Here is a 13,181-nt window from a genome sequence, read left to right as displayed (position 1 = left end):
TAGGTAAATTTTGTATAAAGTTTTATTTTGTGAAAACACTACTGACTAGAAAACAAAGCAAGGAAAGCGAAATGCTTCAAATATTTATAACAAGTGAACAAGAATGGCTGTACCTCTCAATGAAGTGTCCCTGAGGAGGTATGTTTGCATGAGGTGAGTATGGAGAATCTCCCCAGCCACCATGAGCTCCATATGCACTGTAATCTGTAAAGGAACAGTACTGTGGTTTATGATGTCATTTACCAGTTTGATTCATCTAAGGTACTATCATCCAGAAGGCAGCGGCGCACTGGATCTGTCTCTGCAGAAAGCTGTCTGCCAAAATGACAAGGCATTTGTTTCTTCCCCATTGAACCTTCAGGGTTTACATACTTTCTTTTCACTGTGTGCACAAGTGTTTGAATTTAGGGGTGAGGGTTGGTGTCAGATTATCTTCCCAAAGCACTGGGATCACACACACACACACACACACACACACACACACACACACGTGCGCGCCTACATTTTATGTGGGTACTGGGGATCCAAACTCAGATCTTCTTTATCCAGCCAGTCACCTCCTCAGACTCCAAGAATCTTATTTTAATAAACAATGAAGTTATTTAAGATAAAAGTCACAAGCTATCCCCCCCTCACCCCTTGAGACAGGATCATTAGCCCAGAATAGCCTTGAAATCCCTATGCACCCAAAGCTGCACTTGAACATTCTGATCTCCCTACCTCCATCTCTCCAGTGCTAGGATTACTGGCATGTGCCATATCTGGTTTATGTGGTTTGGGGTATTGAATCCAGGGTTTCATATATATTAGGAATACACTCTATCAACTGAGCTACACCTTAGCCCTCAAGCAGTCTTAATATATAAAGAGTTAATTTTAGTTTATACACCTAAAATTGCCCGAAGTGCAATTGCTTTCTTATAGGGAAAAGTTTAATAATTGCGTTTAAGAGTCTTAAAAGTACTGATAGAATTACATTGAGAATCATAATTACTACTCTAGGATTCTTACCGGAAATGTTAATAGATTTTGTGGGTGCTCCCTGAGGTGCTATAGCTTGCATTGGGCCAGCACCCTGATACAGTGTTTTGGATGTTCGAGAGATGGCACCAAATCGAGATACTGTTGGTCGGTCTCCAAATGGGATGAGGTCATCATCACTCGTTTCCACTGCTCTTCTCTGAAGATCCAACCTCTGGTCTCTCATTCCTTTACTTTCTACATTCTAACAAAAAGCAAAAATGAGAGTATGTTTAGCATAATTTCTACCAGCTCTGTAAAGGGGTTATTAATAAGAGTATGATGTTCTTATTAGTAAGAATAAGTCTTTAGCTGTCTTTGGATGTCATATAAAACATTGGTTTTAGATCACAGTAAGAATTATATGGGGCTGGTGAGATGGCTCAGTGGGTAAGAACACCCGACTGCTCTTCCGAAGGTCCAGAGTTCAAATCCCAGCAACCACATGGTGGCTCACAACCATCTGTAATGAGATCTGACTCCCTCTTCTGGTGTGTCTGAAGACAGCTACGGTGTACTTACATATAATAAATAAATAAATCTTAAAAAAAAAAAAAAAAGAATTATATGACCAACAATTACAGACAGATGATAGTAGATGATAAATCTACCCATTCCTAAGTAATATGTATGAACATTAACTTGTCAGGCAAGCACTTTACCACTGAGCTATATGTCAATGCTTGAGAGGCACTGAGTTAAGACTTCTTTCATGTATCTGGAAAAACTTTTAATGGCATCTATAGTAGGTTAGTAGTTTTATTTTATTTTTCCTAATTTAAGGAAATTAACATTTCTTTGGTAACGTTACTTCAGTGTGATACCCCTTTTGAAAGCATCTTACATTATTATTCTATTTCAACTCATTCTGCTGAAAGACTTCCTGTGATGTAGAAGCACACATTTGCCCATTGAAGCACATCAAAAGTTTTGTTTCAACTTAATTTTACCTTACTTGATGCTGGGAACAGAGCCCAGGACCTTGCTCTGTCATACTCCCAGTCCCCTTGCAGGTTTGTTTTTCATTTAATTACTCTTTCTTACTCTGAACTGTCATCTACTTGAACTAGTTTTGTCTTGAAACAGCTAGGTAAACATCACCTATGAAAACCTACACAAATCTGTCTGTCTGTCCTGTCCTCCCTCCCTCCCTCTTCCCTCCCTTCCTCCCTTCCTCTTTCTCTTTCTTTTCTTCCTTCCTTTCTTCCTTTTCTTTCTTCTTTCTTTCTTTCTTTCTTTCTTTCTTTCTTTCTTTCTTTCTTTCTTTCTTTCTTCCTTCCTTCCTTTTTTCTTTTCTTTTCTTTTCTCTCTCTTTCTTTCTTTCTTTCTTTCTTTCTTTCTTTCTTTCTTTCTTTCTTTCTTTCTTTCTTTCTTTCGAGACAGAGTCTCACTCTGTCACTTACCATCTCTGTGACCCCTCTCCACACCCCGGTGCTGCTGAGATTAAAGGTATGCACCACCACATCCAGCCTTTTTAAAAAAATATATAGTTCAAGCTTATCATCCATTTGGCCAGGAATACATGTCTAAGCAAAACTTTCATGGATGTGCACAAGGAGACTCTACACAGGGGCTAGAGAGAGAGCTCAGAAGTTAAGAGAGCTTGTTCTTGCAAAGGACCAGGTTTGAATCCCAGCACCCTCATGGTAGCTCATGACCATCCCTAACTCTAATTCCAGGATATCTATCTAATGCTCTCTAACTTCTGAGGACACCAGACACATATGTGAAACACTGATATACATGTGAGCAAAACACTCATACATATAAATATAAGCAAATCTAAAAAAATATCTTTAAAAAAATGAAGTGAAAAATTATACATAATGGCAAAAGATCAGTTAACACGAATCTATAGCTGTAGCTATTAGTAAGGCTAAGACAAGAGCACCATAAGCCTGAGATTAGCTGTGCGATGCAGAGTGATTTCAAAGCCAACCCAAAACTTAGTGAGATGCTGTCTCAAAAAGGAAAGAGCAGAAGCTGAGTGCAGTAGCACTTGCCTAGAGTCTCAGCTACTCCATGGGGTGAGACAAAAGAATACTTTATGCAAGGTCATCCTGGACAATACAGGAAAACCCAGTGGGTTTTTTTGCTTAAAAAAAGAAAAAGAAAAAGAAAAAGGCAGTGTGTGTGTGGGTATCTAAGTAATAACATCTAAACTCAGGGAAGAGGTTACTTACTGACAGGGAGGAGTGAAGGAGAAAAATGAGATTAGTGAGGTTAACTACTTTTGCAAAATTTTAATGCTATGGGGGAAAATTAATATGTAAAGTACTGATATATAAATACAGAAACATTAATAAACCTTAACTTGGAAGCTACACAACTATCATATTCTCATTTAAAATAATAAAAAATACTCATAAAAAAAAAAGATTTTAGATTTCTTTACCAAATAAATTAACCAAGTTGGTTGTTTAAACTTATGACTTGTAAGAAGAGTTTTAATGTATTTGGTACCCAGGTGCCGGGATTAAAGTCTAGAAGTACCACTGCTGGACACATTATTTTACTGATGTGTCTTTGTACATCAGTGTGGGTATATGCACTGAGTAGGTGCCCATGGAAGCCAGGAAGGCACTGGATCATCTGGAGCCAGAATTATAGGTAGTTGTGAACTGCCCAACACGGAAACAGGGAACAAAACTCAACTCCTCTGCAATAGCAATATGCTCTCTTAAACACTGAGCCATCTCTCCAGCCCTGAAATCTAGGATCTTGATTAAATACTTAAAATAATTTAACTTGGGTTCTGAACAACTAATTGTTGGGAAATTGTTACCTAAAATGATATATAATAAAAATTCTTCTTTGTCAAGATAATAATATACTTTATATTTAAATGAAACAAAAGCAAAGCTCAATTAGTTGTCCCTATAATTTTTTTTCTTCTTCTTCTTTTTTTTTTTTTTTTTCCGAGACAGGGTTTCTCTGTGTAGTCCTGGCTGTCCTGGAACTCACTTGTAGACCAGGCTAGCTTCGAACTCAGAAATCCGCCTGCCTCTGCCTCCCAAGTGTTGGGATTAAAGGCGTGCGCCACCACGCCTGGCTCTGTCCCTATAATTTAATAGATGAGAATTTATGTATCTAGATTTGTATTAATTATGCTTAGCCATTACACATACCATCATTTCCACACTCCCCGCTGCCACAACATCTTTGGGTTTTGCATCTTTGGTTCCAATGTAGGAGCCGATGGTATCACATGACCAAGGAGAATATTGGCTATAATCATTTGCTTTGTATTTTCCGGCTACCTTCAAGTCTTCATCCAAAAACTATAGAGGGGGAAAATAGGAAATGGGTCTATGAGTTAACAAAGCAGAAAAAGTATGGAATGTCTAGAATACCAACTTAAAACAATATAGTGATAGTTATTTGATTATTAAGTTTCAGAACATGTTTTATAGACTGAAAAATGTGAAGATTATTTTAGCCTTCATATTTGTTATTGGCAGCTAAAAAAAAAAAGGAAGGGAGGGAAGTAGGGAGGGAGCGAGAAAGATAGGTTGGGTTTCACCTTCCTTCAGCGAATCAAGCTAGGATCTTAAAAGTCTGCTCACTATTTCCTCCGCTGTCTTAGATAAAAAAGTCAACGCTTCAGTAAATCTGTATCACGCTGTACGTACATTTGCTAGGCCCTCAATGTGCTTTAGTAACACCTACAGTAACTGAGAGCATCTTTGCATCTCGTGCGCTTTATGAGGTAGGGAATGATGCAGCAACTCTGCTGATGCTTCTTTAGCGGCAGTATTCCCTGTCCTAAAGACAGTCTGGCCCAAGGTTGATTCAATTAAGTAAAAGAATAAAAGGCCTCATTTTTATCTTCTTGACTAAAGTTCTGTGGTTATCCAATAACAATATTTCATTCCAATGCCAATTATTTTTAGTTAAATTGTAATATTCATATACTTTTATAATGCCAAACACTTTAAAAGTCTTAGCTCATGTAGAACAGCTAACTTTTAGAATATATTAATATCTAGCAAGTAGGTTCTTCTACCTGAGTGTTATATATTATGCAGCTACAAAAAAGAATAAATTCACTTCAACATAGATATCCCAAAACCAAAACCAACCCACAACTCCACCCCACTCCAGCAAATGTGTTCATGCACATAAAAAAGTTGAAATACACAACAAAACTGTTGGCTGTTATAGAAAATGGGAATTTGAAGAAAGTATTATTTCTATGTCACGTATTCCTGTAATGTATGAATTTAGGGCAACTATATATAGGCTGCTTATAATCAGAATGGAAGCTTAAATGTAGAGCTTGCCAGGTGTGGTGGTGAACAACATTAATCCCAGCACTCTAAGAGACAGAGGTACTATGAACTTCTGTTTAGATTACCTTCATACATTAAACAAGTTACTATTTATTGTGTATAATAATCTTCACTTTATTGTATTTTTTTTTTATTTGGTTTTTTTCGAGACAGGGTTTCTCTGTATAGCCCTGGCTGTCCCGGAACTCACTCTGTAGATCAGACTGGCCTCAAACTCAGAGATCTGCCTGCCTCTGCCTCCCAAGTGCTGGGATTAAAAGCATGCACCACCAATGCCCAGCAACTTTATTGTATTTCTGAAATGGTGTCTTGAAATGGTAGCTCAAGAGTATCACCACACCTAGCTTTCACTTCCCAGTTTTCATTGTTTATCATATGTAGTCAGTTGGCAATGTTGTTTACTCATAATTTTCTTCCCCCCACCTCAAGACAGGGTTTCTGTGTATATGCCTGGCTATTCTAGAATTCCGTTTATAGACCAGACTGGCCTTGAACTCAGAGATCCATCTACCTGCCTCTGCCTCACAAGTGCTGTGATTAAAGGCATGCACCACCATTGCCCAGCTGTTACACATATTCTTACACATATCATTTGATTTAAAAAACAAACTCTATACTCCAATTAGATTCATTATGTAGAGCCGGGCGTGGTGGTGCACGCCTTTAATCCCAGCACTTGGGAGGCAGAGGCAGGAGGATTTCTGAGTTCGAGGCCAGCCTGGTCTACAAAGTGAGTTCCAGGACAGCCAGGGCTACTCAGAGAAACCCTGTCTCGAAAAACAAAAAACAAACAAACAAACAAACAAACAAAAAGATTCATTATGTATAACTAATGAATAAAGTATGAGACAAGGTTTCATGTATCCCAGGTTGGCCTCAAACTTGTTATGTAGCCAAGGCTGACCTAGAACTTTTGATCCTCCTGCCTCCTTGCTCAATTTACAAAGCATTATTGATTGAACTTAGAGATTTGTGCATGCTACCCAATTACTCTTCCAAGTGACCTACAGTCTCAGCTCAGGCTGTCTAATTAAAACCAAATATAACTGGTAAATCCCTCGAAAAACTAACCAGTGAAAAATACTAGTGCCAGAAATGAAAAAAATGAAGACAACTAACATTCATGATAGCTATAAGCAATATTTTGCTGAGCACTGTTGTCCATACCTGTAATCCAAGCACTTGGAAGGCTAAGGCAGGAGACACTGAATCTGAGGCCAGCTTGAGTGAATTCAAGGTAAACCTAGTCTAGAATGTGAGATTCTGTTTCACAAAACCCCAAACCAAAACAAATCTATTAGCACTATTTTATACAAACATAAATGTAATGGTCAAAATTATAGCACTATGGTACATAAACCAAACATTCCCTTTAACTTTTACCATCTACCCATTTGTGTATCTTTTCTACCTTTTAAAAACCACACTACTGGTTTCTCCATTGCTAGATTAAAAATACATCTTAATTTATGTCTCAATTATTTAAAAATTTAAGGAACTAAACTCCCAGATCCCAACATGTTTATTTATTTTTGAATTGAATACTAGGAGAACCTATACCAACGAGTCCGACTTAAGTAGAACATTCTATTGAGTGAGGGATCAGTCAGACAGCTCAAGTGAAGTATGTGCTGTGCAAATCTGACAACCTAAGTTTGGATCCTTGAAACCAAACAACCGACTCCTATCCTACCAGCCATCCTCTCACCTCCACATATGCCCACGCCTCACCCCCCAAGACACACAAAAAGAAAGAAAGAAAGAAAGAAAGAAAGAAAGAAAGAAAGAAAGAAAGAAAGAAAAAATAAATAAATAAATGCATGCAGTACTGGTATAAAGACAAATAGACCAATGAAACGAGAGATTTCAGAATCACAGTTGGCTATCTATCACTTTCTCGAGACAGGGCTCTATATGCAGTGAAGGCTTGCTTCTGCTTCAGTATCGAAGCACAGGTCACCACACCTACACTAATTAACCAGTTATAGGAAAGCTGTCTGTGGGACACTGAAAAAGGGATGCTCAAATCAGTACTTGGTATAAGGCCAATGAGCCATCCCTGCCGAGGAAAAATGGATTTTGATTCTAACAGTTCATTTAATAACTCAATTTTAAATGGCTTATGAATCTAAATGTGTAATAAAACAACAACTCTCTCAGAGAAAACCAGAAAATAGCCTCATAATTTTGAAATTTGATAACCATCTTCTTGGGAACAGATTTCCTTCTTTCATTCTTCCTTCCTTTCTTTCTCTCGCTCAGGGTTTCTCTGTGTAGCTCTGGCTGTTCTAGAACTCACTCTGTAGACCAGACAGGCCTCAAACTCAGAGATCTACCTGTCTCTGCTTCCTGGGACTAAAGGTGTGTGCTACCTCTGCCTGGCTCTCATAATTTATTAAACAGGCTACAAAAAGTGATAATGGTAAACTATAAGCAGCATTAAAAATAATATGCTTACTTCCTCTGGATGGAACGCAGGAGGCAATGTTGGTGAAGGTGCAAAAGGAGGTGGAGAGATGACTTTTCTTTCCTCTAGCTGGGCCATTATTTCCTTCCGCCTTCGATGTAGCTCATCCAGACTAGGATGGGGTTGGGGAGGAGGAAGCCGACTATAAGGAGGATCCTGGTAATTGGAAGATTATTTAAAATTGACAAAGAATCCCAAAGCACATTAATTAACCATATTATTTATAGATAGATAAATAGAAAGAATTCAGAATATATACCCATCATAACATCTAGAAATATCAATATTAAAGAGAAAAAAAAAAAAGGTCAACCCAAACTCTCTCAAGATCTTCCAAATTTACTAACTCATCAAGTCTTAGTATACAAATGAAGAATGTTTAGACTTGTATTTTTGTTTTTTAAAATAACTTCAAATTTCAGGACCAAGAAGATGGCACAACAGGCAAAAGCACTGTCTTGCTTTCAAGCCTGACAACCCAAGGCTGATCTCTGGAAACCATGGGGCACACATGTAATCCCAGGATGGCTATGGGATGGGAGGAATAAACAGATGCTGGAAGCTTACAGACAAGTTTACCTGGAATATTCTGAGCAGTAGCAACAAGAAAGATTCCAGCTAGCAGCGTGGAAAGTAAACTTATCCTCAAGAGCTTTCCTCTGACCTAAGTGTGCTGTGGTATACATGTACCTATGCTCTCTCTCACACACCAATTACACATACATATACAAAAAGTAAATTAAATCTATGTAAGAAAAAAAAAAATCCAGCTTACCCTGGGGTATGGAGGTCTGATCTGAGCTGGATGAGGAGCCACTGGGTAGTAGCCCTCTACCTGTTGGTATCGCTCTCTGGACTCAGGTACATAGGATGGCACTGCTGCAGATGGAATGTCAATGGGTATAGGGCTTTCCCGGAACACCTCCTCTCTTGTATAAGACTGAGCAGGGTATACACGGCGGCCATCGTAGTGAGTTGGGTACATAGGTGGGTACTGTTGTGGCTGTGTGCCATACTGAGAGTTTATGACACGATCTTGGAGGTAGGGTGAATAATGATCCAAGTATGGAGGACCAGGTTCAGGAGCAGATGGTGGAGGTCGGACAAAGCGGGACACACACGGTGGTGGAGTATAGTACATACCTGTGCAATACAACAGAAGAACCCAAAACAATAATGAGCTCTTCTATTTTTCTATAGAAGCTTTTTTTTCCTTTTAAAACATTAAAACACAGCTGGGCGATGGTGGCATACATCTTTAATCCCAGCACTCAGGAGGCAGAGCCAGGCAAATACCAGAGTTTGAGGCAAGCCTGGTCTACATAGCAAGTTCCAGAATAGCCAGGATACACAAAGAAACCAAAAATCAAACCCAAAAACATTAAGACACTTTAGTATTAATAATCTACTTAATTCTGATAAACTTTCGCACTACTTGTATAGTTACAATAGCTTTGTGACAATTAGAAAGCAAATATTTTCCTTAGGGCCTGGAGTGAGGCTCAGTGTTTGCCTGGAATTGGCAAGGTCCTGAAATTCAATCCCAGGGAAAACCTCTTTTTCTACCAATTAACAAATAATTATTGAAAATAAATGGAAAGGATCAATATACATATAGTCAAAAATAGTAGACTGATCCTTTCTTCTAGTTTGTCTTAATATAATGCAGTTACTGGAAATTAAAAATTAAATTTCACAAGCATCCTTGAAACTCAGGTTCTACTTTAGTTTTAACTCTGTAGATTTTCATATCCAAGATTGCATGCATACTAAACAAGCACTCTACTACTCGGCTAGATTCTTAGAGCGCCCCCCCCTTTTAAAAGATTTATTTATTTATTATATGTAAGTACACTGTAGCTGTCCTCAGATACTACAGAAGAGGGCATCAGATTTCATTATGGATGGTTGTGAGCCCCATGTGGTTTCTGGGATTTGAACTCGGGACCTTTGGAAGAGCAGTTGGCGCTCTTAACAACTGGGCCATCTTGCCAGCCCCCTCTTAGCCCCTTTAAAATAGTTCATTTTGAAATAGGGTCTTCTGAAGACTACTATCCTTGAACTCACTCTGTAGCCCAGGCATGCCCAGAACTTGAGATCCTCCTGCCTCAGGTTCCTCAGTAGCTGGAATTACAGACTTACTCTTCCAGGCCCGGCCACTATAGAGTTTCAACTTCAAAACTATTATGAGCTGGAAGATATGATATGCCAAAGAGCCACTTTTCATAGCAATTATGACAGTATGCACAAGTTCCAGCCAGGAAAAAAAAATCCTACCATAGAGGAGGAAATGGGAATATGCAATCCTACCACTAGCTGAGAAACTATTAGCATTTGATAACTGTTGGGAGAGGAAGAGTCAATTTCTCTTACTGATGTGACCCCTGTGGGCTGACCAGAGCAGGTCCCACTCCCAAGATTAGCTGGGCAACATAAAACTGAACTTGATGGAGAAAAAGAAATAACAACAATCAGCCTCCAACTTGTGTAGAAAGGGATGGGAGACGGTAAGGGGAGGCAGTGCTAGAAATGTGTTCAAGTATACTGCATGAAATGCTCAGCACTTTGCTCTATACATCTAGTGACTTCTCTGGCTCTAGAGTTCTTGAGACAAGAGTTCTAGCAGTACATTTCCCAGAAACCTCCAGTTAAGGCAGAAGGTTTTATCTCTGCTTTCTACATCTAGCAAAGTAGTGCTTTTCTAGGACACATTTCCTACACACTTAGTTTAAGTCTGCATCCCTAGTATTTCCATCAACATGGAAAGAACCCATTTCTCCACTAAATCTTTTCATGCTTAATATAGCTACAAAGATTTTTGCTTTTGTAACTGAACTCTTCCTCACAGAGTATAAAGCTACACATTGGCTGCCTGAACAAAAACATATATATATATATATATATATATATATTGAGAGATTAAAAAAAATCAAGTCAGATTCTTTTATAACCACTATCAGTCATCAAAATCTATTCTTATGCTAGATGCCTGCAATTTCAGCACTCAGGAGGGTGAGGCAGGAGGATCATCCTCATTCAAGGCCAGTCTGAGCTACAGTGAGTTCAAGGCAAGCCTGGAATATATATTGCAAGCAACTCTGTCTCAGAAAACCAACTAACCAACCAATAAATAACAATAACAAAACAATAAAAATGAACTACTTTTGAATGCAGAGATGACATATGTAACCTAAAGGGGGGGAGGGAAGGAAATAAAAGATACTTTAATCTATTACCATTAAAAACAAACAACAGCAACAACAAAAAAAACAAAAATAGCCTCTAATTTTGATGAGATTCAATACTTTAGTTTGAAATAAATATCAGTATTCCCTTTAATCTTTTGTTTTGCTTTATTTGATTGTAAGACAGAGTCTTACTAAGTTGTCCTGCCTATCCTGGAATTATGTAGATGAGGCTTCTGCCTCTGCCTCCTGAGTGCTGGGATCAAAGGCATGTCTAAGCACACACACTTTACTATTAAGCTGACCCTATACTACAGAACCCCTAAAGCAGTGCTTCTCAACCTTCCTAATGCTGCAAACCTTTAATACAGTTCCTCATGGTGTGGTGACTCAACCAGAACATTATTTTTGTTGCTACTTCATAACTATTTAATTTGCTACTGTCACGAATTGTAATGTTTTTGGAAATAGCTTTTCTAGAGGGGTCACAATGAACAGATCGAGAACCACTGCTCTAAAGACTTGTATGCAGCACCTTTTCAAGGCCAATATCAATAATTAAAAGGAAGGAAATCATACTGTAAATTTAGTTTGCATCCACTACTTTCTTTTTTTTTTCATTCTTGAAAAGAGTTAGGTTAGCCTTACTCAGTATATTTGCTCCATAAATGTTAATCCTTCTATAAAATAAATAAATTTTATCCTTTTTTTATCCATATGATAAATTTGAGTGACTAAAATACATTTATTATACAACTTTAAGCAGGCAAAGAAATTTAGTTTATCATGAAAACCACAGTCTTCCAAATATTAAAAATATTCTCTTATCTAAAGGAAGCTCCTGTGTAAATAATCACTCACCGCAGAATAAGGAAATAAATATAAATATATAAATATAAATATAAATGAAAGATCAGTACCCTGCTGGTAAGGTGCTGTCTCAAAAGCTGGGGCACTTCCTCGAGGATCCTGATAATAAACATCTGCTTGTTGTGCTGGATATAGCTGAGAACCTCGAGGTACCATCTGAATTGGTTTGGTGACAGGCATGGGAGGCAGATCTGTTGGTCCCCTTGGAGGTACAGGATGTGGATTCACAGGTAAGGCAGAAATACTCTTAGGGGCAGATTCCAGCCTAAGGGAGCAAAATTATACAAGACAAGTTTAAAGTCTCTAAAATATACTTTTAATATACATTAAATGTTTCATATAAAAAGACGGCCAGTACTTGGAAAATCGATATATTTGAATGTCAATCTCTTCTACAAATTTAAAGGAATTAATCTTCCTTTAAAAAAATCATCAGTGCAGAAAAAGTAGGTAAAAGCCAATAAAACAAAGGCAAACATTTTATTTTCTGGGCCAGGATGTAGCTCAGTTGGTGGTTTTAATCCCTAGCACAACATAACTAGGCATGGTGCTGCTGGTCTGCCATTCCAGTACCTGGAGGTGCAGGCAGGCAGCTGGATGTTCAAAGTCATCTTTGGCTATGAAGTAATAAGTTAAAGGACAGACTTTGACTCAAAACAGAAGAACAAACAATAACACCAAGGAGCCACTGGGGCTAGAAGCAAACTCTTCTTTCTCTCTACTCAGTTTACAAGGAAGAAACTTGAAGACGTACAGGTCAGGAGGGGACCCTGGAGCACTGCTGCTCAGGTGGTCTAGCTTTACTGGTTTCAGAGAAGAATCAAAGCTGGGGTCTGTCCCACGTGGAATCAGTTGTGTCACTGTGCTCCCTGATGATGCAATTCCATTTGGGAGTGCAGGAGGTTTTCTGTTGGACAAGTCCACTGCACTTTCATCGGAAAGTATAGGTGCTGAAGGCAGGCCCACCTCATTAAGTTGACCCAAAGAGGCACTCAAGGGTCTTCTGGGAACCAGACGTTTGTTCATTTTGCGAAATCTGTATGAAAAGCAAATGTTTCAACTACAAATACAGCACACAATTGGTAAGAAGCAATTAAAATTGTTAAAAAGAACTAGAACTTTTTGTGTGTGTGTGGAAATAACTAATGTCATCTAGTTGATAAAATATAGCTTCCCATTTATAAGAACAATATAATGAAAACTAAAAAAAAAAACCTTTTAAGAAATGTACTAATTCATAAATATTTCCTAAGTGTTGAATTCAATTATTCCTTTTATATATTTCTTTAAAGATTTATTTTATGTATGTGAATACGCTATTGCTATTTCTGTCTCCCAACACACCAG

The 13,181-nt window shown here is 38.2% G+C and overlaps 1 protein-coding gene across 1 annotated transcript in view; it reads right to left on the bottom strand.

The window, feature by feature from the left end:
* Positions 1 to 13,181, bottom strand: part of Rc3h1 (ring finger and CCCH-type domains 1) — a 66,315-nt gene that overhangs the window by 11,532 nt on the left and 41,602 nt on the right. Inside the window, exons 10-16 of the mRNA XM_021155458.2 lie at positions 12,589 to 12,870; positions 11,885 to 12,099; positions 8,555 to 8,922; positions 7,771 to 7,935; positions 4,149 to 4,301; positions 1,012 to 1,225; positions 114 to 204 (exon numbers count right to left, since the gene is read on the bottom strand). Coding sequence (XP_021011117.1) covers positions 114 to 204; positions 1,012 to 1,225; positions 4,149 to 4,301; positions 7,771 to 7,935; positions 8,555 to 8,922; positions 11,885 to 12,099; positions 12,589 to 12,870 — 1,488 coding nt within the window. The remainder of the gene's footprint in view (positions 1 to 113; positions 205 to 1,011; positions 1,226 to 4,148; positions 4,302 to 7,770; positions 7,936 to 8,554; positions 8,923 to 11,884; positions 12,100 to 12,588; positions 12,871 to 13,181) is intronic.

Source organism: Mus caroli, unplaced genomic scaffold, assembly GCF_978045245.1.
Source record: "Mus caroli unplaced genomic scaffold, Mus_caroli_1 scaffold_1, whole genome shotgun sequence".
NCBI classification, from domain to species: Eukaryota; Metazoa; Chordata; class Mammalia; order Rodentia; family Muridae; genus Mus; species Mus caroli.
Note: the sequence above shows the minus strand (reverse complement) of the source record. Positions and strands in the feature narration are given on the sequence as shown.